The sequence below is a fragment of the Gopherus evgoodei genome, chromosome 4 (genome assembly GCF_007399415.2).
Source record: "Gopherus evgoodei ecotype Sinaloan lineage chromosome 4, rGopEvg1_v1.p, whole genome shotgun sequence".
Lineage (NCBI taxonomy): Eukaryota > Metazoa > Chordata > Testudines > Testudinidae > Gopherus > Gopherus evgoodei.
Window position 1 is genome coordinate 123,411,179 of NC_044325.1, and position 26,243 is coordinate 123,437,421.

The 26,243-nt window shown below is 52.2% G+C and overlaps 1 protein-coding gene across 4 annotated transcripts in view; it reads right to left on the bottom strand.

Annotated features, from left to right (window-relative positions):
* MYRF (myelin regulatory factor) overlaps window positions 1–26,243 on the bottom strand; it is a 121,095-nt gene that overhangs the window by 4,793 nt on the left and 90,059 nt on the right. For 2 of the 4 annotated variants that reach the window (XM_030560840.1, XM_030560837.1), the window contains exons 11-26: window positions 25,533–25,623; window positions 24,814–24,879; window positions 22,979–23,179; window positions 20,626–20,734; window positions 20,048–20,157; window positions 18,205–18,365; window positions 17,295–17,367; window positions 16,773–16,861; window positions 15,037–15,105; window positions 8,405–8,490; window positions 7,720–7,881; window positions 6,336–6,629; window positions 4,049–4,136; window positions 3,324–3,398; window positions 1,918–2,020; window positions 100–174 (exon numbers count right to left, since the gene is read on the bottom strand). In XM_030560840.1, the coding sequence (XP_030416700.1) occupies window positions 100–174; window positions 1,918–2,020; window positions 3,324–3,398; window positions 4,049–4,136; window positions 6,336–6,629; window positions 7,720–7,881; window positions 8,405–8,490; window positions 15,037–15,105; window positions 16,773–16,861; window positions 17,295–17,367; window positions 18,205–18,365; window positions 20,048–20,157; window positions 20,626–20,734; window positions 22,979–23,179; window positions 24,814–24,879; window positions 25,533–25,623 (1,852 nt within the window). The remainder of the gene's footprint in view (window positions 1–99; window positions 175–1,917; window positions 2,021–3,323; window positions 3,399–4,048; window positions 4,137–6,335; window positions 6,630–7,719; window positions 7,882–8,404; window positions 8,491–15,036; window positions 15,106–16,772; window positions 16,862–17,294; window positions 17,368–18,204; window positions 18,366–20,047; window positions 20,158–20,625; window positions 20,735–22,978; window positions 23,180–24,813; window positions 24,880–25,532; window positions 25,624–26,243) is intronic. The other 2 variants (XM_030560841.1, XM_030560839.1) reach the window with 1 other exon arrangement.

Consider the following 26,243-nt stretch of genomic DNA (forward strand, 5'->3'; position numbering starts at 1 on the left):
CCCCTCATCCTGGCGAGTGATAGGAATGAGGCCGCAGAGCCAAATCCCCCTCAGCTCTGCCCTGGATGGTGCAGAGGACATAGCTGGTCCCATACTCACAGGCTGGGCTACTCGGAAGTGGTAGGTGAACTCCCGGAAAGACAGCATCACCATGGGCCAACGCTGTGTCATTTCCTGGGGGAGAAGATATAACCGGTGGGGGGAGACAGAATGAACCTGTTACTACTAGGCGTTAAGTAATTCGTCCCTTGGGTGAGCAGGGATAGTGAACTGGCCTGCTCCACTCAACAGGTTTCTGAGACTATCCTGCAAAGCCAAAATAGGACTGAAATCCTTTTCTGCCTGTCTGGGGCTACAGTGCCTGGAGCTCGATGGCTGGGAGGGAACCCCAAATCCTGACCAGGCACTTGGGGAAATTTATCCAGATGGACAGCTGTCCTGAGAACATAAATTGGCTGAGACTACAGCAATCTGTTTGCAGAAGGGGCCAGCTCATGGCCATCATGCCATAAAAGTGATGGATGAGGAGATGGGTACATATGGGTTTGAATGGTGTAAACCTAAGGCTGCAAACCCTGATTACAAATCTCTGGCTGGAGGATCTGAATGTTAATTAGAAGAGCTGCACGTGCAACAGCTCTAAGAATGGCTCAGAAGCCAAAGTGGCTCGATACCTTGAACCACAGGTTTAAAGGAAACAGCTGATGTCAATGAAATGTGTGGTGTGACTAAATCAGGTAGTGCAAGCAGAGCTATTGGTCACCTGGAGGTGGATGGTACTGAGGGAACAGATGGTGCTAACAGGATGTTGGCACTAAGGAAGACATTAACGCCCCAGCAATGGGGAGGCTCTGGAAGGGCAGCAGCAGAATGTGGAGGAAAAGAGGAGCTAACTGAAGCTAATGCAAACCCAGTGCACATGCGCTTGTGTACGGGGGTGGGGAGATGGGAGTAACAGGTATTCCATAGGAACGGAGTACACTAAAATAATCAACAGTGCCCCAGAAACTGGGGAGGTCCTACTGAGGAATTGGGGCCTATCATGCCACAGAGCGCAATTGGCCCTGCTGACAGCCAGATTCATAGGCTTGTGTCAGAGGCAAGGATCATTCCTTCTCCTTGTGGGGCCAGAGACAAGGAGGCAGCATGACACAAGGAAGCTGAAGCACTAACAAGGTCTCATGCTAAGGAAGGCAAAGACATCACAGTCACTCGCACCAGGACTAAAGGCCTGGGGGATGAAAATCTCCTATCTTAGGAACATCTAACTGGAGCCCAGTGAACAAAGGAGACTCAGGCTGCACATCCTTTGAGAAATGGACCAGTAGACCCCACTACAGAGGCAGCCACCTCAGTCCTGTCAGTGACCTCATGGAGACCAGCACAGCTCTTTGCGGGAGTCCCCTGAAGGAAAGCTCAGTGAGCCTAGCAGCTTCTAGATCCACAGGCAGAGAAATCAGGAGCTAAGGGAGTCAGGGATTAGTTCTTCCTTCTGCCATCCCTCTGGGAGCAGCTATGCACAGCACAGAAGCTCATGGCCCCACCTGGGCTGTTTCCCAACAGTCCTGGAGGTCACACAAAAGAGGCAGACCTGAAGTGTGTGTGTGGGAGGGGGAGGGGGAGGAGGAGGGGGGGAGGATTCAGTTTCACAAAGCAGTAGTTCTAGTAACCACAGTGTCAGTGACTCGTGTGTTAGCCAACTGGGTCTCTCCCTTTCTCAGACCCAGACTACACCATACCCTGTTTGCTCAATATAAAGACAAAGGCTGCCAGGTTTGTCCCTAGCACCTCATGTTGCTTCTCAGGAAGCCAGGCCACTTGGGGTGCCAGGGACGTTTGCAACAAACCGCGGGGGACCTCAAGGACGGTCTGGCTGCCCAAGCATTGCCTCTCCTTTGAGGGATTGTGTCCCGCTACCTGGGTGTCTGTGGTATTGGTGGAGCTGTCCATGCTCATTGTGTTCTGACATGGGTCACTGGACTGGAGGCCACAAAGGTAGATGGACACAGCAGAGGCGGCACTGGAGAGAGAGGTGAGAGAGTTCTGCCTAGCACCAGGAAAGCTGACTGGCCACTCCAACAGAACCCCAGCAGCTTAACACCCCATCCAGTTACCCCATAACCGCCTCCTGCCTCCCGCAACTCACTCGCTACTCAGTCACCCTAGAGCCCGCTCCTCCCCTCCCATCCCACCATTCCCCCCAGAGCCCCTCCTCCCCCTCACACCCCTCCCTGCCCACCAGCCCCCCCAGAGTCTGCTCCTCCCTGCCCACTGGTCCCCCAGAACCTGCTCCTCCCCCTCACGCCTCCACTTCCCACTGGTCCCCCAGAACCTGCTCCTCCCCCTCATGCCCCCCCATCCCACCAATCCCCCCAGAGCCCACTCCTTCCTGCCCATCAGTCCCCCCAGAACCCTCTCTTCTCCCTCGTACCCCCCGTTCCCACTGGTCCCCTCAGAGCCTGCTCCTCCCCCTCACTCCTCTCCAATCCCACCAGTCCCCCCAGACCCTGCTCCTCCCCTTCCTGCCCCCCATCCCACCAGTCCCCCCAGACTCTGCTCCTTCCCCTTGTGCCCCTCCCTTCCCATCGATCCCCTCAGAGCCTGCTCCTCCCCCTCATGCCCCCCCTTCCCACCAGTCCTCCAGAACCCGCTCCTCCCCCCGTGCCCCCCCTTCTCACTGGTCCCCCAGAACCCGCTCCTGCCCTTTGTGCCCCAGAATTTTTCACAATATGTAGTTAAACTGACCTAGTTTCCTAGTGTGGACGCGGCCTGAGAGAGACACGGAACTTGAACCCTAGGGCTTAGCTTAGCTGGGCTACCCAGAATGGACGCTGCTTTAACCTTCATTCCTCTGTGCTAACCTAAGGCCTCCCTATGCTGCGTTCCCACTGTTCTGACAACACCGTCTGGTGTCACAGCAAATGCTGCGTGAGGTGCATTAATCCCTGCAGGTGGACAAGTCTCTGCCAGGAGTCTGTCTGTGTGGGACTCGCTGAACAGAGCTCACAGTGTGAAACAGGAGTGCAGAAAGCCCAGAAGTTCAGTCTGAGGAGGCGGTGACGCAGTGTGGCTTGCCGTGGAGGAAAAGCAAGACCCCTCGGGGATCTGGCCCACTGAGAGGTTCCTCCTAGAGACTGTTCCAAAGCTGATGCATAGCACCGATCCTGTGGATCTGTGACACCTCCCTACTCTGTATTCATTGTTACCCTCAGAATCGCTCTGAGTCCCCTTCCACTCACTGTCACCCTGATAAATCCCTCACATGCCCACCCACTGTAACCCTAGCTCTCAGATGCCAGCAGCTGACAAGCATTTTCACTCACTTCATCTCCAGGGTCAGGTTGGTGTTCACTGCTGTGGATGGGCTGATGGGGATGTGGTAGGTGATGTTTCCTCTCCTGCGGACACAGACAGAGAATTCAATACCTCAGACGGAACTTTCTGTGGGACGGGCGCTGGGTTCCCCACCCAAGCGGCAGCACCCCAACAGGGCTCTCCGGCTTTTGGGGAGCAGCACAAGATGGAGCTTGGGTAGTTTGGCTCAAAGAATCATTAATGTGAGACGCATTCATTCATCGCCAGCACGCCGGTTCTAACACAGCCCATCAGGGCTGGATGGGCAGAGGATCCAGGAGAGATGGAACTGTTCAACTCTAGAGCATCAACTCCAAACATGGCCCTATGTCAGCAGTGGCCCAGAGTCATTAGATGACTGGGAGCATGTGTGAAATGGGCTGGTGGGTCTCTCAGTCCCATTCCCATTGGGTCAGATGAGCACATCACAAACATCCCTGCAGCTGACAGTAAAGGGCCTCCCTGTTGGCACTTCCAGCAGAGAGGACAAGGATTGACTGGGGGATGGAGACTGACTGCCCCTCCCTGCCAGAAGTGGCCTATGTAGGCTGTGGCAGGCTAGCAGGGCAGCATGTGGGAAGCCAGAATTGCTGTCCCTGCCCTTTGGGTAACCAGAGGACTTCAGGCCCCAGGAGCTGTCAATCTGGCACTCACTCAGCATCCCAGGGGAGGCCAGGCCCTGCCTCTCACTCACCTGCATGCGTCCCTGGCTGCACAATAGTGGGAAGTGATGGCCATGTCATTCTCCACAATCCGGATGGAGCGGAGCAAAGCATCTGGCCCTGCAGAGAGGAGAAAGGTTACCGAGACAGGGAAAAGTGGCCAGAACTCCTGGGCTTGGAGAGTCAGAGTGGATGGAGCTGGAAGGGACTATCCTGTCCCCCAAAGCCCATCAGTGCAGAGGAGTCACAGTTTTTTGCAGGCTCCCCGCTAATTGCCTGGCCAGTTCTCCCCTGGGCAAGGTAAGTTCACTGCCCACTAGATCTCCTAGGCAGACAGCACTTCCTGCTGCTCAGCCTTAGGGATTAGGCCAAGGTTTTCTAACACTTGGCTTCCCTCCTTCAATAAGTGGCCTGGTTTTCAGAGGTGCTGCGTACTTGCAGACTCCAGGGACTCCAATGGCAGTTGGGGTGCTCAACCTCCCAGTAATAAAGTCACTTGCTTTGGGTGCCTAGGTGCTTAACTTCAGCAGTGGGGAAGGAAACTCTTGCTGACTTAAACGGGTTTCAGAGCAGTCTAAGGAACTTAGAGGTGCCCAACTCCCTATCCCAACTCCCTTAGGTTCCTCTCCCCCCTTCCTTGGCCAGCTGGGACATGGAGGTGACTGTTAGCACTAGACACACAGCTCTCCTAGCCTCACCATCGCTGCACCTTTCAGCAAGGGGGTTCGCTGCCCCCTTTCGGTGTGTTTGCACTGGGTCACCTGGTTGGGTTTATAGCCCAGATGAGGCAGCGCTACAGCAGCTCCCCTCCTTGGGCACCGGTAGCACCAATCTCCTCTTTATACAGCTTCTTCACCTCCACTGCTTGGGGGAGGGCCACACCCAGGACTGGAACTTTCCCTCATGGACACCGCTGGGGAGATAGGAGGGTCTCTGACTCCAGGCCAGCATGCAGACAGTTCTGGGAGTGGCCATCTGTGGGCTCTGGTGCCATCATGTGGCTAAAACCACGTCTTCTCTATACAGCACTTCTCTCTCTCCCATTTACTTTCTTTGGTTTGGTTTGGCACAGAAAGGGCAAGCTGACAGCAAAGAGCATGTGTGGGAGCCACACGGCCATGGGCAAATGGGAGCATGGGGCTAGGGTCTGGGCGACATCCCCCTGTGACCCAGGGAGCTGGCAACAGCACAAGGGAAACAGAGGGTTTTACAGGGATCCTCTGGGTTGACTATTTGCATTATAGCTCACCAAAGGTGGAACGTGAGGTCTCTATCGAGAGCCAGTAGCCTACTGGTTGTCAATCAGTGTGAAATGTATGTGTCGGTAAAAATTAAAGAGTCACGTATCTATAGTAAAAATTATGTTCATAAAGTCTTGGAGTTACCAGGCTGGTTACCAGGCAGTGACATACCTCGGCAATGTTCCTTTCAGGCTGGAGGTAATAGACGCCTAGGCTATCTCCCTATCTGGCCATTTGTGTGTTGTGTGTTTCCAACGCTTCCACTTGCTACTACTTGACTTTCTGCTTTGGTAAATAAACTTATATTTGACTTCACTACAAACATATCCAAGTGCTGTGAACTGAGCGGAGCGGTGATCTGAGCTGGAACTGGTAAGATAGGCTGTATGGCTTCTTTGGAAGCATCAAATCTGTGAACACTGCCAGTGCTCAGTGGGCCAGGGGCTGGACACTCCAGGGAGATGCTCAGAGGGCTCAGGAGTTGGAGCATGCCTATTGCTAACCTGTGGAGGGACAGCAGGGCCTGGGAGGCCGACGGGAGTGCTTGTGTTGTCCATGGGATTGGGGAGCTGACCCCTGGCAGGCACAGACAAGGCTCCCTCACACTAAGGGCAGGTGGTAGCGAGGTTCCTCACAACTCTGGGCACTGCTGGGAAGCGTCACACCCCAAAGTGCAAAGAGGCTGTGAGTGCTCAAGCCAGGAAGATGGAGAACTCCACGGTTCTGCTGGCTGGGCTGCTAGCCCCTGGCCTTTCCAGAAAGCCTCACCCCCAGAGCTGCAAAGACCCCTCATTCTCAAAGCGCTTTACAGGCACTGGGCAAAACTCAGCTCTGTCAGCAGTGTGCGGAATGAGAAGATTACAGATTGGCCACTTACGGGGGAAGACGGGAGTCCGTGTTTGACTGCAGTGTGGGGGAGGGAGGGAGCAAGCGCAGGCTGGGGTCCGGGTATGACTACAGTGTGTGGGGGGAGGGAGGAGCGTGTTACAGATGGGCTGAAAGACATTTATGGTGTGTAATGCTGCTGTTTGGATCCAGCCGACCAGGCTGCTGAGAGAGGGGGAGGGGGCCCACTTACCGTCCTGCCCGGTGCCCGTAATGCCGGGCTGCTGGCTGGCAGGCTGGGTGATGCTGCGCTGCTGCCGGGTCTGCCCCAGTGGGAAGCTGTTTCGTGACAGCAAGAAGCTGGAGATGTATTTGGATTTGCTTTGAATGTGGGTGAAGGGGGAGGAAGGGCTGGCGTTGGGGCTGCCGAAGCCCTGCGACCGCTCCGGGGTCTTTGGCCACTTGGCATGAGAGGTCACCTTCCCCGTCGTACCCCTTGATTTGGCTTTGATACTCATTGCTGGCAGGAGGGAGGTGTGGATGTGGTCTGGGGAGGAAGGGAAAAAAGGGATCAGAGTCAGAGAGGGGAGAGACAGAGACAAAGCAAGGCAGGGACATCTCCAAGCAGAAGCACCATGAGGCCCTCTTTGAGGAAGGCAGCAGCTTGATACAGGAGGCAGATGGAGAGCACCTGTCCTCTGTTCATCTGTCCCATTGCTCCTCTTGCTACCTAATTTATATCCCCTTCTCCAGCTAACCCATCCCTGGAGTGAAACTCCAGAGTCATTGATGGAAAGGGAAGCCAATGAGAGTTCGGGATCTGCTGAGGGAAGGGAGGTGAGGGGAACCCTCTGGCATTGGCAAGAAGAGTCCAGATTCCCCAGGCAGGAGCTAAGCTCTGCAGTCGGGCCGGGTGCAGCTTGGGTTAATGAACAACACTATCGCCCAGAGACTTCTGCTGCTGGAGCTGCCATGGGATCTGTAGTGGCCATCTCAGGTGTCATTCATGTTGTGATACCAGACAAGGCAGAAGGGAGCAAGCAGCTTCTAGAACCATTGCCCGTATAGCTACCGGATGGGCCAATCATAGCTGGATGACGGCCTAGCAAGCCTGAACTCAGAACAGCACAGACCCAGGAGCTATAACAGATGGGGGTTGCGCTCAGCCTCTGTGACAGCTGCAGCTAGCACGGCTGGTGGGGAAACACACACGCTGCTCCATCTTGGGGGGACCTGATCAGCAGGAATGAGGCTGGAGTTCACGGCACAGACTCTCCCTAAATCCTCCCCCAACACCATGGAGAGACAGCAGGTAGCATCTGGGCTATACGTCCCAGGCAGAGCGTTTGCTGCCCCTGGAGAGGTTTCAGTCACAGAGGGTGACTTACAGCATGTGCATGAACATTAGTGTGCGAGACCCATTGCTTCCAGCTGTCACGGGCTGCTGGGGGCCAGGCATGGGGGTATCAGCTCCTCAAAGCACCTGGCACCAAGGGGAGACAAAGTTCACAGACAGGAGACGCACATCCCTTCAGAAGGTGCAGAGACAGGAAGCAGTGCTGTGCCTGGGCAGAGTCACCCTCCAGAGCGGATGCTTGCTCCAAGTCTTGGCATGTCCCAGGTGGGCTGGTACTTACCTGTCCGGTTGGGGGTATGCGTGGGGCTGCTCTCAGAGACAGCAACAGTGGAGGCATTGGTGGGAGCAGCAGAACAGCACATGGAGAAACATGGAGGGCTGAAACACACAGCTATGCTACGGCCGGGCAAGCGATAGGCAGAGTCAGGCCCATTCACTGTCGCTGCAAGACAAACACCAAGGAGACTTACAATGAGCCAGCATCAGAGGGATGGAACATCAGCAGCAGCACTAAGACAGCCCTCAGGAACCCCCTGCACAGAGACCCAGCCCCATCCCCTCTGCTGTATCCCATCCCCCGGGAACCCCTAGCACTGAGACCCGGCCCCATCCCCTCTGCTGTATTCCAGCCCCTGGGAACCTCCGGCCCCATCCCGTCTGCTGTATCCCAGCCTCCGGGAACCTCCGGCCCCACCCACTCTGCTGTATCCCAGCCCCCAGAAACCCTCAGCACTGAGACCCATCCCCATCCCCTCTGCTGTATTACAGTCCCCAGGAACACACCCCTCCCCTGAGACATGGCTGTATCCCGTATTGTATCAAAGCTTCTGGGAAACTGCATGAGCTCTACTATCGCACATGGAACTGCCAGAGAACTGCCAGCATTGTTTGTGGTGGCTTGGTTGGAGCAGAAGCATGTTTCCTGCCACTTGCTCCCTGCTCCGGCCTGCAGAGCTGGTACCTACCAGGGTGCGGGGAAGTGCTGTCACTAGGTTTGTCTGATGAAGCCGTGGAAGAAACAAGCTGAGTCTTATCAAAGTTCTGATTTAATCTAAAATGCAGGAAACGTGTGTAAGAGCCTTTCACATAAGAAACATAAGCACTGTCTAGATCTGTGTAGAGGGGGAATGAGAAGGGGCGGTATGAGGGGCAGTGGGCAGGGTGGGATTGGGAGGAGCAGAGCAGACATGGAGGGAAAGCAAAAGCTGGGAGAGGGACTGAAAGCAGACATGGAGAAAGAGAAAGAATGGGCGAGTAGTGAGCAGGACAGGTAAGGGGGAGAGTGCCAGGCTGGGGAAGGAAATGGTTGGCAGAGACAGAGCAGAGCTAGGAATACAGGAATTGTCAGGCCAGGTCTAGCCTAGGATCCTGGATCTGGCACTGACCAGCTCTAGCTGCTTCAGAAGAAGTTCTAAGAAGCTCATTAGTGGGTAATTATGGAATAACCTGCCCCCAGGGGAAGTTTCTTTCTGTTCCAGTCAGCTAGGGGTTAGTTTATTGCTTGAAGCATGGAGCTTCATATCCTTTCTAAAAGATCTCTTGGTGCTCTCCAACATAAGCGGAGGGTATCCTTAAACAGACACAAGTCTGATCCTTTTTTGAACCCAGTAGCCTGTGTCTCAATCATCTCTTGTGCCTGTGAGTTTCACAAGCTAATTATGCTGTGTGTAAAGGGTTTCCTTTTATCAGATTCAAATGTATTGCCTTACTATGTTCTTGAATATCCCCTTATTCTAGCATTACAAGAAAGGGTGAAGAGAAGTCCCTGGTCTACCATCTCCCTCCCAGTCATTATTGTAGTCTTCTTTCTCATACTCACCTCCTTTCTAAACAAAACAGCTCCCCCTACCCCCATCTTTTCTCTCTCATCTCGTAAGGAAATCTCTTCACGCCCTCAATAATCTCCACTGCTCAGCTCCAGAGCTCTGCTCTTTTTTGAGACACAGTGACCAGAACTGATCGCAGGATGCCAAGTGAATGTGGCTCATTCATGATCTAGAACAGCAGTAGATAATACTGTCATGGTTATTCTCCACTCCATTCCTCTTGTATCTTCACACTTGATTTGGTTTCCTGACCATGGCGACAGCTTGAGCACGGGTCTTCACTGAGCTGACTGCAAAGATGCCCAGGTATCCTTCCTGAATGGTCACATTCAGAGCCGAGTAAGGCACTAGAATAGTTCATATTATTCCCTTCTGCGTGCATTACTTTACCTATTTTAACACTGAGGCCTTGTCTCACTACCACTTAAGACGACATTAGTTCCTTACTTGCTATCTCCAGCGAAGGACTATGTCAAGGGTTTTTTGAAAGTTCAAATAACTCATCCCACCCAGTTCTCCTTTATCCACTATTTTGTTGACGTGATGAAAGGGTTCTAAGAGTGATGAGGCATGATTTTTCTTTTTGGAAGCTGTGCTGGTTTGATCATGCAGGTGGTTTACAGTTCTCTTTTTAATTAATATTTCAGCCCATTTCCCCAGATGAAGTGATCTTGCTGGGCCGCAGTTCCCAGTATCTTTTTTAAAGCTAAGTACAACAGTTGCTGCCTTCCGTTCTTCCAGTGTAGGAGCTGATTTTAATGTGTTTTGTTTAGGAGTGTCTGTGCCTTCTGTAACGCAGATAGAGGAGAAAGAAAAAGAGGCGGCGGCGAAGGGAGGCAGCACTCAAACCAACAGTACAATGAAAGAAGAGTAACATACCGTGGGCACAGAGCAACCGGGACCCCAGGACCCCTGTGCCGAAAAAGGGCCAGGAGACAGGCAGTGGGCACAGCAAAAGAGCTGCAGGTCACCAAGAAGAGAGAGGAGGAAAGACAAGGAGAGAGGGAAAGAGGGAGGAGAACAGAAATGAAAAGACAAAGGAAAGGAGAGAAGGGGACGGGAAAATACAGGAATGAAAATGGGTTGGGATGGAGAAGTAAATGGGGCAGAAGGGGGATGGCCATAAATGAGAGGAAGAGAGATGGAAAGAGAGAGATCAGTTATTCAGTAATGCCAGTGCCAACAATGACTTGAGGCGAGTCTGCAAAGACCTTGTCTGCCGCTGTCCCTGCAGAAGCAAAGTGGGCAGAGAATCCGTGCAGGGCATTGTGCTCAGGTTTTTTCACGCCGTAGGAGGCTCTCCTCAGAGAGCCTGAGCCTCTGGTGCAAGCTGGCCTAGCTCTATTGATGTCAGTGGAGTGATGCTGATTCTTGGCTACACAGCCAATTGCTCCAGACACCCAGGAGCAGCTGTTTAAACAGGTGCCGCAAAGACACATTTCTAGCCAAACATCAGTACACTGCTTTTCCTTCCTCTGCTTCTTCCGTTTTGCTTGAGGCAACTAGACAGAGAAGGCACCACTCTGATCTCTGCCCACTGATCTTGGCATGAACTAGGGAACGTACTTTGGCTGGACTCTGCAGTATCTGCTCATTAGTCTCTATTGTCAAGGAACTCCTAATAACATTACCGTTATGGGCTTCCCCACAGTGGCCAAATTCAACCTGTCATTCCTCAGGCAGCTACTCACAGGCTGTTTGGATAAAGCTGCATGTTTAATATCACAGACCAACAGGCATCAAGAGATGGAAAAGGCCTGACAGGTCTCATCAAATCCTTCCCCCGAGGCCCTACAGTTCATTCACCAGGGGATTGTTCAATCCATTTCAGGCACCTCGAGTGCCAGGCCTTTCGCCATTACCTTGGGGGACTGTTCCCCAGCCCAGCACAACTCACTGTCAGGAAAGGTTTGCTGGCATAGATGTATCTTGTATGCAGCGTAGTTGTAGCCATGTCAGTCCCAAGGGATTAGCGAGACAAGGTGGGGGAGGGAATATCTTTTATTGGACCAACTTCTGTTGGGGACAGAGACAAGCTTTGGAGCCACACAGAGCTCTTCTTCAGGGTTGGGAAAGGTACCCCCAGCATCACAACTAAATGCAGGGTGGAACAGATTGTTTGTGGAACATACTGTAAGGGACTATTCAAGGTAGAGTGGCCCATTAAGACATAGTCATAAGACAGAAAGAGAGAGTTAGTGGGTTACATATTATTGTAATAAGTAGGGGCCCTACCAAATTCACGGATCCTGAAATCTGGTCTCCCCTATGAAATCTGTATCTTATAGAGAAAAGTACACAAAAGACCAGATTTCATGGGGGAGATCAGCGTTTCTCAAACTGAGGGTCCCAACCCAAAAGGTGGTCGTAGGGGGTTCACATGGTTATTGTACTGAGATGTTGCAGTTGTCTTCAGAGCTGGGTGGCTGGAGAGTGGTGGCTGATGGCCAATGGCCCAGCTCTGAAGGCAGCAGCACGGAAGTAAGGGCGGGAATATTATACCCTGCCATCCTTACTTCTGTGCTGCTGCTGATAGTGGCTCTGCCTTCAGAGCTGGGCTCCCGGCCAGCTGCTGCCACTCTCTAGCTGCCCAGCTCTGAAGGCAGCGCCGCCACCAGCAGTAAGGGTGGCAATTTCACAACTTCCCAACTCCCCCCTCCCTCACCCACACACACAGTCCCCTATTGAGTCAGGACCCTACAGTTACCACACCGTGAAATTTCAGATTTAAATATCTGAAATAATGAAATTTACTATTTTTTAAATTCTAGGACTGTGAAATTGACCAAAATGGACCGAAAATTTAGAAGGGCCCTGGTAATAAGCCACAAATCCAGTGTCTCTCTTCAGTCCCTGATTTTTAGTGTCTAGCAGAGCAATGAATTTAAACTTTCACACACTGATGAAAAAAACACACAGGAAAGTTACCTGGAAATCATGCAAGAAAACACAGAATCATAGGACTGGAAGAGACCTCTAGAGGTCATCTAGTCCAGCCCCCTGCACTCATGGCAGGACTTAGTATTATCTAGACCATCCCTGACTGGTATTTGTCTAACCTGTTCTTAAAAATCTCCAATGATGGAGATTCCAAACCCTCCCCTAGGCAATTTAATCCAGTGCTTAAATAACCTGACAGTTAAGAATTTTTTCCTCAACTCCAACCTAAACTGCCCTTGCTGCAATTTAAGACCATTGCTTCTTATCCTAGCCTCAGGAGATTAATTAGAACAAAATTTCTCTCCTCTCCTTGTAACAACCTTTTATTTACTTGAAAACTGTTGTATTCCCTCTTAGTCTTCTCTTCTCCAGACCAAACAAACTCAATTTTTTCCATCTTCCTTCAGAGGTCATGTGTTCTAGACCTTTAATCATTTCTGTTGCTCTTCTCTGGACTTTCTCCAATTTGTCCACATTTTCCCTGCAGTGTGGCACCTAAAGCTGGACACAATACTCCAGCTGAGGCTTAATCAGCATGGAGTAGAGCGGAAGAATTACTTCTTGTCTCTTGCTTTCAACACTCCTGCTAATACATCTGAAAAGGATGTTTGCTTTTTTTGCAACAGTGTTACACTGTTAACACATATTTAGCTTGTGGTTTGCTATTATCCTCAGATCCCTTTCCGCACTACTCCTTCCTAGGCAGTCATTTCCCATTTTGTATGTGTGCAACTGATTGTTCCTTCCTAAGTGGAGTTCTTTGCATTTGTCCTTGTTGAATATCATCCTATTACTTCAGACCATTTCTCCAATTTATCCAGATCATTTTGAATTTTAATTCTATTCTCTAAAGCACGTGCAACCCCTCCGAGTTTGGTATTCTCTGCAAACTTTATAAGTGTTGTGGCAAGGCACCTTCTCAGTCTCCCCAGCCTTTGCTGCTTTTAGCCCTGGTGAGACAGGCTTGGGTAATGTGGTCCCCCTTGGGACACAGGAGAAGTCTGATCCCCGTATCTCCACCTGTTCTGTTAAAAGTATTTTTTGCCCTTGTGGGAGAGTCTACTGCCTCTCCTCCTGGTGAGGCTCGCTGTCTTGCTGCTCCTACACTCCTGGCAGCAGGACTCCTTCTCTCTCTGCTCTCCCGCCTCCTTCCTCCTAGGGAAGGGTTTTAAAAGGTCTCAGGCAGCCCTAAGTTGGAATCAGCTGATCCTAATTAACCTCAGGTAGCTCCCCCTCAGCTGACTGACTGATACCTTGGTAACCCTTTCTCAGCTGAACCTGACTGACCCGTAGTTGCCTCCCAGTTGATAGGGAGGAGGGCCTTTTAACCCTCTGGGACTGATTTCTACCCCTCCCTTGTAGCTGTCTGTCCTGAGTTTATCACAGTGTACTCTCTATGCCATTATCTAAATCACTGGTGAAAATATTTAACAGAACCAGACCTGGAACTGATCCCCATGGCACCCCACCTGATATTCCCTTCCAGCTTGACTGTGAACCACTGATAACTACTCTCTGGAAACGATTTTCCAGCCAGTTATGCACACATCTTATAGCAGCTCCCTATACGTTGTATTTCCCTAGTCTGTTTATGAGAAGGTCAGGCGAGACAGTATTAAACGCCTTACTGAAGTCAAGATATACCACGTCTACTGCTTTCTCCCATCCACAAGACTTGTTACACTCTCAAATACCTGACAGAACTTGCTGCAGTACAGAAATAACCCCCTCTCTGACCACACAACGCTAAGCAGTTACCTACTATGCCACACTGGAACCCTGTGGGGTATCATCAAACAACTACAACCCATGCTCAGTGGGGACCCCATCCTGAAAAAAAAAGCTTTAATGAACCCCCTTGTCTGGCCTTCAGAAAAAAACCCAACTTCTCCAAGCTCATCATCAGAAATAAGCTCCCCACAGACCAGGACACACCAATGCACAGAGGCATCAGACGCAAAACTTGCTGGCATATTTCCACTGCTATAATGACCAGCACCCCCCACAACACACCTGTCAAGATCTATGGGTTCTACACATGCCTATTACAACAACATGTGGTGTACCTCATTCAGTGCACTAAACGCTCCAGTAACAACTACGTGAGTAAAACCAGACAGTCCATACACTGTTGATTGAACTCACACAGGAAAATGATAAAAGACACAGAACACCCTATAAGCTGTGGGTGAGCACTTTTCACAAAGCGATCACTCCATATCCGATCTCTCAGTCCTCATCCTCCAAGGAAACCTGCACAACACCTTCAAAAGATGAGCCTGGGAACTCTGCTAGGCACTAAAAATCAGGGACTGAAGAGACACACTGGATTTGTAGCTTATTACAACAACCTGTAACTCACTAACCCCCTCTTTTTGTCCTATAGCTGCAGACATGTTACCGGGCCGCTCTACTGTGAATAGTCCCTTGCAATACGTACTATTTACGCTGGACAATCTGTTCCGCCCTGCACTTAGCTGTGATGCTGGGAGTACCTTTCCCAGCCCTGAAGAAGAGCTCTGTGTGGCTCGAAAGCTTGTCTCTCTCACCCACCTGATATCTCTATAGATATATCTTGGTCAGTTCACCCCTTGTTCCCAGTTAAGATTTAAAAGACTGGCACCATAACCCCACTTCCCCTCCATTGACTTGTCTGGGCAAATCCACATCATTCCTTTAATCTCGCTGAACAAACCTATCCCTCCAGCCCTATGCTTGTCTTTTCTGCTCATCTCTGTATTCCCTCCAGTCTGTCAAGTATTGCAGGCCCCTAGGGAACAAAGGATGCCACGACACGTTCTGGAGGACGCGTGCATGAGGGGGACACGTACCCATCAATGTCTGCGAGGTCCTCTTCATTGCGCAAGCTGAGCACGTAGAGGGTGGACATGGACACCACACTGGGAAGGAGAGAGAGAAGATTACACGCCTGGGGATAAGTATCTGCACTATGGCAGGAGGAAGGAGATTCTCCCTCTGCAGCACCACAGTGGCTGTCTGTCTCAATGGTCCAAACCCACCAAGATTAGGCAGGCAGCTGCAGGGCAGCTACCCCTCCCTCCCAAGCCCAGATAATGCTTACAGGGTCCTCATCCAGGGCTCTTTTTATCATCAGCTCTTTAGTTGGCTGGGGGGTTGCCATGAGCTATCCGCCATCTGAACAGGAATAGGCTAGCACTGCTCAGGCAGGGGCACTGAGGCTGACAGCAGACAGAGAAGAAGAAAGAGATCTGGAATAGGAAGAGCATTCCAGATACAGGGGCCAGCATAGAGGGATGCCTGGAAACATGAGCTGGAGAAGGAAACAGAGGCCTCCTCCGTTGGTGGGAGGTGCTGGTGGCGCAGAATATGCAGCCCAGAGTCTTAAAGGAGAAGCCAGGGGCCAAATTTAGCCTAGAGTAAGCAGGTGTGACTCTCATGGATATCAATAAGAGCTGTGCCCACTTACACCAGGAACCACAACCCTGAGGTGGGATGGAGCAGCGCCAGGAAGGGGGCACACTCAGTGTGGCTGGTGAGGAAGAGGGTGTCACAGTGGAAGTTGGAGACCCAAGGGCAGCAAGGGGCTGGGTTTGGAGAGGCCAGGGCAGGGATCTCTCCATCCAACAAAAGGCAGCTTAGCACATCTGAGCCCCTGCTCTGGGGGCAGTGCACGGCGAGACTCGGTTGTGCTGGTGAAGCTGCCTAACAGATGCTTGCACAGTCCTTGCCCTCAGTGAGAGAACTGCAACAAGTGCCACAGACGTGGCGCACGGTCCTCGTTTAAATCTTGCTGAGTGTGTGAGGAGGATGCACTCCAGAGCAGTTAGGCAAGACAAGGGCTAGGCATCTGCCTTGTTCCTGGGCTGATTTTCAAGAGGAAAGATGGTCTTGTGATTAAGGGAGTCAGGAGACCTGTGTTCCATTCCCAGTTCTGTGACACCATGGCCAATCACTTCCCTCTCTGTGCCCAAGGGCCCCATCTGCAGAACAATACTGACCCGCCTTGCCCAGCGCTGTCATTCATCACTGTTTGCAAAGTGCTCCGAGACCCTCAGATAAAAGCTACAAGGAACTTGTGAAGTACGAAGATTCCTGTTGTTTTACAGTGTTGTGACTCGCAGAGGGGCACTAGCACAGAGCTGTGGGATGCTGGAAGAGTGCCATGCAGAGGTCGGTGATGGGTTGCAGGACAACGCCATGTACCAATGTAATGTCTGGCAGAGGCAGGTGGCTGACAGCAAGGAAATGCCACGTGCCAAGAGGCCAGCCATGGGCAGGGCTTAGCCATAGGAGTCGCTGAGTGGTGTTGTTAGCAGAGGCACTTGGTTTTCTATCACTTGCTCTTGCATTTGGGGCATTTTGTCACAAATTCATTCAGGAAAACGTGGTATGTTTAAAATAGAACAGAGTCATCCCTGCAGAGTCACATGGGGGGGAGGGAGATATCTCCCCAGGCTAGACCCCTGCTGTGCCATGGGGCATAGGGGAATCTCCCCAGGCTACACCCCTGCTGTGTCATGGGGTGGGGGAAGTGCCTCCCAGTGCTGAGGGCAGAAAGCAGCCACGGGGCTGTGCAGACTCTCACCTGAACGCCATGACGACAACCAGGGCGATGATGGTGCCTTGCAAGAAGCGCTGGCTGATGCAGGCTTGTTCCGTAACAACAGACGGCGACTGCAGGAGAAACGCAGGGGAATCAGCTGTCCGCCTGGGGCAGGGCTCATTGCATTTCTATTCCACTCTGCCCTGGGGCCTCTCCCCCTGGCCCCAGCCTTTCCTAGGATGGGAGGACTGCAATGCAGGAGGCCATTCCTCCTGCATCCCACAATACCCTTTGGTCATCCCCTGAAGCAGCAGCAGGATGGCCTGTCCACAAGGCATCGGCTAGCCCCGCTGTGAGAGGCAGGATTTCTGCAGGGCACTAGGAGGAGAAGGGGCAGCAGGAGGAGGACATGGCCAGCTCAGGCCCAACATAGGCCCTGCTCATATGCCCCCACTGTAGAACACAGCTCCCAGGCTCTGCACCACTGCCCCAGAACACCCACATTGTCCAGACACATAGCCCCCCACCTCACACCCCACATCCCTTCACAAAAGGCCCCTGTACCTTGCTGGTCATTTTGTGGGGCCTCTTTTTGTGGGGCACACTTCCTGCACGGCTGAACTGACTTCCGGTTTGGCTGCAAGCAGAGAAGAGGAGTTGAGGTGAGATGTGCCTGGCCAGGCCCCCAGGGAAGCCTACTGCGTGGCAAAGGGATGCAGGTTGGGAACCTGACTCAGTAACTGCAGGAGGAAAGCTTGGAGCACCATGGTGGGCTAAAGGGCACTGTCCAACAGCCCAGTTGTTGGTGAAGGCCCAAAGGGGTGAAAGGAAATGCAGGGTGAACTCTGCCCCCTCACCGAGCCATCCAGCAGGTAGAGCCTGAAAAATGGGCTTCACTTGCTCCTCACGTGTCAGAAAGCATTAACCCTCAGGATGTGGCTCGCCCTGGGATGGACGGTTGGACCGGGCTGCCGTTTCCATACTGTAGTCTAGTACATAGCCCGAGGTTCAGTTCATTTCCCCAACAGCAGCTCATGGATCATCTCCAGTCCTCATTATCCCAACACCGCACCAAATTCTGATTTCCTCACTTCCTGGCAGCCAGTGCCCAAGTGGGAATCTCGCTATATACTCCCCACGCCAGTACCAGGCAGCTAATGCCTGAGAGGGAATTTCCTTGTATTGCCCCCCACACCAGTACCTGGCAGCCAGTGCCCGAGGGGGAAATCTCCCTGCATTGCTGCCCTTCCCGCAATGCCAGGCTGCTTGGATCCAAGGGGGAATTTCCCTACACCTACCCCCAACACCATGCTGCCGGCACCCAAGAGGAAAATCTCCCTGCACCCCCACCCCAGTGCCTCGGCAGGTATCTCCCTGTATTCCCCCCAGTGCAGGCTGGTATACAGGCCTGAGGTGGGACGTTCCTTTCTGTTCCCCTGCCCCATATTTGGAGAGGGAGAGAGGGCACCTGTACCTGAACGCCCCAGAGCTGACTGTTGACTTCATGCTGTCCAGCCGCTTGAGCTTAGCCAGCTTGTGACTCCACCGCTCCAGCTCGTCAATGCGGGTCTCCAGGTTGTCGGTCAGTTTGCAGAGCTCCTTCACCGCCCCGACGTTCTCCATGAAGATCCGCTCCTGCCAGGGGCCACATCGTTCTGCGTGAGTCCTCTCCGGGAGCAGAGGAACAGACACACCCATACCTGCCTGGCCTCCTTCAAATCTATTGTCCTCTTGAGCCACTCCAGACCTCCCCTTCCCCAGTGGAAAGGTCACAGTGTGTTGCTCAGCACCCCGGCAAGGGGAAGGCATAAGAGGAAACCCACCCAACCGCAGACTAGCCATCGGGACACTGATATTTATACACATTGATTAATGTGCTTACTTCAAAACTGGATAAAGGAGGGTCTCTCGGGCACCAGCAGGCCTTGGCAACCTGTCAGTGTACATTCTTTCTCAACGACAGAGACATTCGCCTACACCCCCAAATCCTGACACTCCAGAGAGTGAGCACCCTGCCAGCCACAGCCACTCCAGTACACCAGGACACTCCAGTCCCAGCTCCACTGCTCACAACTGCAGTGCTGTCCCATGGGGATTGGGGGAGGCACACTCTCAGGCGTCGCCTCATTATCACAAAACCCTTTTCCCTGTTTCTTCCCCACACTGGGTCTTGTCACAATCCCAGCCTGTGCCCTGTGCGCAACTATTTGATCTATGTGCCTAGAACAATGGGGGCCTGGTCCTTGCTTGGGGCCTCTGGACCCCGCAGGTAATTCATAGTAATAGGCAGGTCCCAGCTCAAAACCAACACGTTAAATTCTCCCTGGCGACCAGCAGGCAGCCAGTGCAGATCATCCAGCCCCAGCTTAACAAGCTCTTTGCAAGATAACCCATATAAACAGGCAGGCCCCCACCATGCTCAGCCCCAGCTACTGCTTTCCTGTAGGGTGCACTGCAGGAATCCAGTTGGTAGTGTACAAAACCACAGAGGGCAGTAACAAGGTCCTACAAGAGTCAGATGCAGAAGGGAAAAGAGACCACTGGTGCCATCTGATCATCTAACTGCAGAGGGGAATTGACCTGCAGCCAGGAAGGAACGGAGTCACCCAAGGTTGGCCCTGTTTGTTCCCACTATGGTCTATAGGCGAGTCAACCAAACCCCATGGTCAGCAATGCGAAAGGCAGCTGATAAATCTAGCAAGATCAGCACAAACACCTGATTTTTATCCCCTGCCGGTGGACATCATCTCCAAGGGAGCTAGTGTGGCCTCAGGCCACACCTGGGTCTGGATCCAGACTGCCCAGAGCCGAGAAGATCTGAGCGAGTCAGGTACTCCAAGCTGTCTCGCTACAACCTCCTCTGTCATCTGAACCAGAATGGGAAGATTAGATACAGAGTCCTAATTTGGCAAGTGATTTTTTGGGGGATGGAGACACAGGCCTCGGAACAGCCTGCTTAAGAAAGCCAGGAACCTGCCCTCCCTCAAGAACTGCTGTCAATGCCCACTAATGCTGGGCTCAGATCTTCCCCAGTGGCCCTCACCAACCAGGAAGAACATGAGTCCAGAGTCCAGGTTGTGAAGTGATGCCAATGCTAGCTCGCAGAACACATCTGGCTGAAACTCAAGCAGGAAGGACTTTGTTTAAAAGTGTTGGCAAGAGACCATTTCCCAGGCGTCAGATTTTGACTCTGTTTCACCTCTACCTTTACGTGAAGAGGAAAAATAAAACACACCAAAATTCACCATCCTCCCCCAACCCTTATAATCACCAGTTCCTATTCATCCCTGATCTGGTCTGTGGAGGGTACCACTAACCTTATTCACCACCAGGAAGTTCTCAATGGTTTTCCCATTGGCAAAGACCATGTCCCCAGTGTCTTTCACTGCTTCGGGAAGAATCTCTTTCACTTCCTGAGCAATGACACCTGCACGGAAACCACAGCACCAATCACCATGGCCCCCGAGACGCCTTCCACAATAGCTGACTACTTCTCACGAGTCACTTGGTTGCTGACATGAACCCCACACACTATGCAGCGATTAATAAGAAACAAAACAGCCACCCCTAAGCTGCTAAGACAGAGTAGGGGACTTAATTTCCTGAGAGGCCCGCGCACAGCCAGAATGTAACCTCAGCCTAAAGCCAATGAAAGACAGCTGGGAAAGGGACAACTGGAAAAAGACTGATTCCCAGGTTCTTTGTATACCATATATGTATTCTACCATTTCTTTGGACTGCTGCAGGCCAGGATTGAGAGACATCAGCTCAGCTGGCATGGAGCAGCAGGGGGTGCTGCGAGTTATGACTAAGGAGCAACGTTAGTTTGCACTAGAACTCCCCCCTAGCATACAACTGTGAGGATGAAGCCCGTGGGTTGGTGCAGAGACCGTACCTGTCTCAGACGTGCTTTCAATGCCCACAGTGGCGGCAAACTCTGGCTTGTAGTTATAGTGCACTAGCCGCATACGGGAGATCCTCTTCAGCTGTTCTGTGGTGTCCACCTGGGACAAGGTGAACACATGAGATCTATAAGTAGACACTGTTCTTTAATAGTTCAAGAATCTGGCTCCAGGCAACAAAGAGCTCTCATCAGCATCCACAGCGGCAGGTCCCAGAGACACCAGACACAGAATGAGAATGCCCACCTGCTGGACACAGTTTGCTTACCAGCCAGGATTCAAATCCAGGATTCATCAAAAAAGGACCAGGTCAAATGACTCGAGAAAAGGGAGCCAGCCCCATCACATCCCCACACACCATGGGAAGGGGCAAAGAGAGCTCTCAGAGATTTCAAGACCTCACTGCATCTAGTAACATTTGATCTTGCTGGAAGAGATTATCCAGATCAGTTAAATTAAGAACCCACTAGGACCTTTCCACAGGGCTCTGATTGGCTCTGATCTGAGGCTCGATAAAGTTTGGCTTGACGTCTTTGGTGGTTTTCATGTTTGTTGTTCAGCACTTTCTGGTTCCAGCTAGAAGAAGAGCTGAAATTCCATGAGACAGGCCGTGCCTGGGATTTCCAGCCTGCAGGGTATGAGGCAGCTCACACATTCTCCGGAAAGACCCTGTACTCAAGGGCTTTCCAGCTCAGCTGTGCAGATGGAGCATGCTCACATGAACATGCAAACTTTTAGAACATAAAAATGGCCCTACTGGGTCAGTCCAAGGGTCCATCTAGCTCAGTATCCTGTCTTCTGACAGTGTCCAGTGCCGGGTGCCCCAGAGGGAATGAACAGAACAAGTAATCATCAAGTGATCCATCCCCTGTCACCCATTCCCAGCATCTGGCAAAGAGAAGCTAGGAACACCATCCTCCTATCCTCCATGAACTTATCAAGTTCTTTTTTGAACCCTGTTATAGACTTGGCCTTCATAACATCCTCTGACAAAGAGTTCCACAGGTTGACTATGTGTTGTGTGAAAAAAAAAATCTCCTTTTGTTTGTTTTAAACCTGCTGCCTATTAATTTCATTTGGTGACCCCTAGTTCTTGTGTTATGAGACAGAGTAAATAACACTTCCTTATTTACTTCTTCCACACCCATCATGATTTTATAGACCTCTATCATATCCCCCCTTAGTTGTCTCTTTTCCAAGCTGAAGACTCCCAGTATTATTAATAGCTCCTCATATGGCAGCTGTTCCATACACCTAATAATTTTTGTTGCCCTTTTCTGAACCTTTTCCAATTCCAATGTGTCTTTTTTGTAGTGGAGTGACCACATCTGCACACAGTATTCAAAATGTGGGCGTACCATGGATTTATATAGAGGCATTATGATATTTTCTGTCTTATTATCTATCTCTTTCTTAATGATTCTCAGCATTCTGTTTGCTTTTTGGACTGTCGCTGCACACTGAGTGGATGTTTTCAGAGAACTATCCACAATGACTTCAAGATCTCTTTCTTGAGTGGTAACAGCCAATTTAGACCCCATCATTTTATATGTATAGTTGGGATTATGTTTTCCAATGTGCATTACTTTGCATTTATCAAAATTGAATTTCCTTTGCCACTTGGTTGCTCAGTCAGCCAGTTTTGAAAGAGCCTTTTGTAGATCTTAGCAGTCTGCGTGCATCTTAACTATCTTTAGTAATACTGTATATCTGCAAATTTTGCCACCTCACTGTTTCTCCCTTTTTCCAGATAATTTATGAATATGGTGAATAGGACTGGCCCCATTATAGACTCCTGGGGGACACCACTATTTACCTCTCTCCAGTCTGAAAACTGACCATTTATTTCTACTCTTTGTTTCCTATCTTTTAGCCAGTTACCAATCCATGAAAGCACCTTCCCTCTTCTCCTGTGGCAGCTTACTTTGCTTAAGAGCCTTTGGTGAGGGACCTTGTCAAAGGCTTTTTGAAAATCTAAGTACACTATATCCACTGGATCCCGCTTGTCCACATGCTTATTGACCCTCTTAAAGAATTCTAGTAGATTGGTGAGGCATGATTTTCCTTTACAAACACCATGTTGACTTTTCCCCAACAAATTATGCTCATCTATATGTCTGACAATTCTGTTATTTACTATAGTTTCAACCAGTTTGCGTGGTACTGAAATCAGGCTTACTGGCCTGTAATTGCCAGGATCACCTCTGGAGCCTCTTTAAAAAAAATTGGCATCACATTAGCTATCCTCCAGACATTTGGTACAGAAACTGATTTAGGTGCCTCTCCAGCCCCACCACCCTACTCAAACTGGTCTCCTGTGTCCTGCCAGCCTTCCCCAGCTCTCACCTCCTGGATGTCGTCTTTTGCTCGGATGTCTGACGGGTGCATCAGCGATCCCATGACCTTCACATTGCCATGGACCACCAGGGCTTCATCCGGGCGGTCAGTGTTGATGCCGACTCGGCCGTGGTGAAAGACTGTGTCGGGGAGCTGAGCCCGCTGCCAGAGGACGTCGCTATCACTCTCAAACTGACCCGGGTTAGAGGCCTGTGGAGAGGCAAGAGGGCAGTGACTGAAGAGCGTCCAGAGCAGCAGCAGAGAGATGAAACCAAAGAGAAGAGGGGTTGGTGCTGCTAGGCGGAGACAGCGTGAGCACCGGTGGCTTCAGCAGACTCATCCCCCGACACACGCACCAGAGGACCAGGGCGCCATGCGCAGCTGGGATGGACAGTGCGTGGATGCCCCCACACAGAAGGTTACACTCCTATGTGATGAGAAGATCCCGGAGCTATCATGGCTGCCTGCCATGGTTCATGGCGTCTGCATTCTAGCCCAGGCTTCCGGTCACCAGCAGGGATGGGGAAAAGTGGTAAACTGGCTTAAGGAGCAGCAATGGAGCCTGCATCAAGACTGAACCGAACAGCCAGGCTGTGCCCTTATTCTAAGGTTATCTTGTTTGTGAGGTGGGATGGAACCTTTGAGAGCCCAGGGCAGCCTGGGAAGGACAAAGAGCCGTGCTGAGTTTAACTGGCAAGTGCCTAAGACCCAGCAATGTCAGGATACGCCTGTGATAAAATATCCACAGCCCCAAGACTCGGGGCTCAGGTCAGATGACTCAGGCTCGTGGGGCTGTAAAACTGCAGTGTAGATGTTTAGGTTCATGCTGGAGCCCGGGCTCTGAGACCCTCCCCCGCTGCGGGGTCTCAGAGCACAGGCTCCTGCCTGAGCCCGAACTCCCACACTGCAACTTTACAGCCCCACAGTGTGAGCCTGCTGCCCCAGCTGGTCGTGGCCAGGCTGCAGGGTGTTTATCGCAGTGCAGACACACTCTAAGAGGCTCCCTGTCCAGCCTCCAATGGAAAAGCTCCGGCGTAGGTACTTGAACTGTTATCAGGCTGACACTGCAGATCTCAAAAGCCAGCAGTACCAGCTCCCCAGGAGGCTGCTAGGGGAGCAACCCATCTGAATTCCCCCTCCCCTTCCAGTGCAGGGCAGCATGGCCAGCAGAGGACACGCATGGCCCCGGGGTCATTGTGGACGTGATGCAGAGCTCCGCGTCAGTATGAAGCAGTGCAGCGAAACCAGACAGAGGAGCAGGAGACAGGGGTTCTGTTTGGGCCAAGGAGGGGCGAGGACTTTGCTCCCCATGCCTGTGGCAACAAAGCCCTGCCTGCACTTTGTGAGGAAACAGCCCTGCAGTGGGGTGTTCTCTGCTCTCCGATCCCCATCTCTGATCGAGACGCTCTCTGCAGGCACCGGCCAATAGAATCAGACTAAACGCAGCATCTGCGTCCGCACCTTTCCTCTCCCATTTCCTGAGCCTTACGCTACCTGAGCCCCTGGAATTGTGCTGATGCTCTCCCTGCCCAAAACGAGGACCACACAGACTCATGTCCCCAGAGGATAGCACTACTGGGACTGGGACTGCATGAGAGCAAGGGGCTACCAGGACGTGCCAACTCTCCCGGCCTGGAGCAAGGATCATACCGAATCCTGCAAGATGCTGCTGGGGGGTCTCTCACAGGGAGCTACTGGGCTGTATCTTATCTCCACATAGGCTAGGCCACAGCTGCAGCTGTGCCCTGCTCAGGAGGTTGAGTCTGTGTGGTCCAGCCTGTCCGCTTTTCCCACAGCTCTGTTGTGGAGCCCCCCGGAGGCTGCATAGCTTGTCATGTACTTACTTGTCTGCAGACTCCGGGGTCCCCGTCCGCCCTCCGTTTGTGTTTTACCCCCGAACTGGCCCTTTGCTAGAGGAAACGGACAAAGCACTTAAAAGGCGGAGACAGCCAATCACAACGTCACAACCTGACTCTCACTGCTTCTGAGCAGCCACGCAGGGCCAGAACCGAGCTATGTTCCTCAGACCCCCACGCTCCCATTCCCCATGGGAGACAAGAGCTCAACTAGCTGAACACTGGGAGAACCTGTCAGGGGAATCCAATCTCTTTCCTGCCTGGCCTTGACTCCAGCCTTCAGCACTGTTGCCCCTCAGGCATCTGGAAAATTCAGTCAGGACACCCACTGAATGTCCCAAGACAGCACCGTTCCCTTGCTCCCCATAGCCCCTTCCCAGGCAACACATCCCCAGCCTTGCACTCCCCTCCTGGAGAACGTGCCTTCTTCTCTGTCTGTGTCTCTCTGTGCTGGGATCCTGCAGGAACACGTGGGCTGCCTTCTTCATAAAGTGCGGGAAGGGTCAGGAGCAGGGTCCCAGAAAGCCAGGCAGAGAATGCGGGGAAAGGGCAGCAGGGGTCTTGAAGAGCCAGGCAAAGGGTTGGTGGGGGAGCTGAAAAGCCAGGAGAAGGGGGCAAGGAGCTCCAAATAGTCAAGCAAAGGGCAGTGGAGCCCCTGAAAGGCGGAGGGAGGATAGGGGTGTTCTGCGAGTCAGGAGAAAACTTACTCTGACAATGATGCGCTCAGAGATGTGGGCAGCCAGCATATAGGTCTGGTTCTGGGCATGGGCCTGGAGGGCCACCACGAGCATGAAGTACCTGCAAATGACAGACCACCCACAAGGGTCATCTTCAGCAGGAGAGGAGCACATCCCCACGGGGGCACAGGGCATGGTGGATACTGCCTCCCCTCACACAGACAGGGAAGTCCCCACACCACAGTGGGCACAGCTGGAATTCCTACACTTCTCCCAGACAGGGACACACCTCTCACGGGCACTGTCTGATCCCGCTCAGGTCTCCCAACATCTGCTGCCCCCATGCCAGCACTCCTCTACTATAGCCATGTCTACAAGTCTGGTCTCCTCTAAGGCCTGCAGTGGGACCTGCCCAGGCGGGCATCCTATCAGTGCTCACAAGCTCAGCAGGGCTGGGCTCAACTCGCTACTTAGACCGGAGGTTGGAAAAGAAACCCAGGTTACCAAGTGACTGGTGCTGATGACTGAGTAGGGTACGCTCTTCCCTCCATGTCAGAACCCAGCCAGCTCCTCGGCATGGTGCTAGGGGCCACAGAGCTGTTGGAGCTCCAGGCCCAGCTTTCAGACGGTCATGGAGCTCTCCCTGCAAATGCTTCAGCCAGCGCATTCAGTGCCTGGCAGGAGAGCTCCTCAGCACCCATCCCCACACCCTCTTTCCGTTCTGCCTGTCACGGCAGCCTG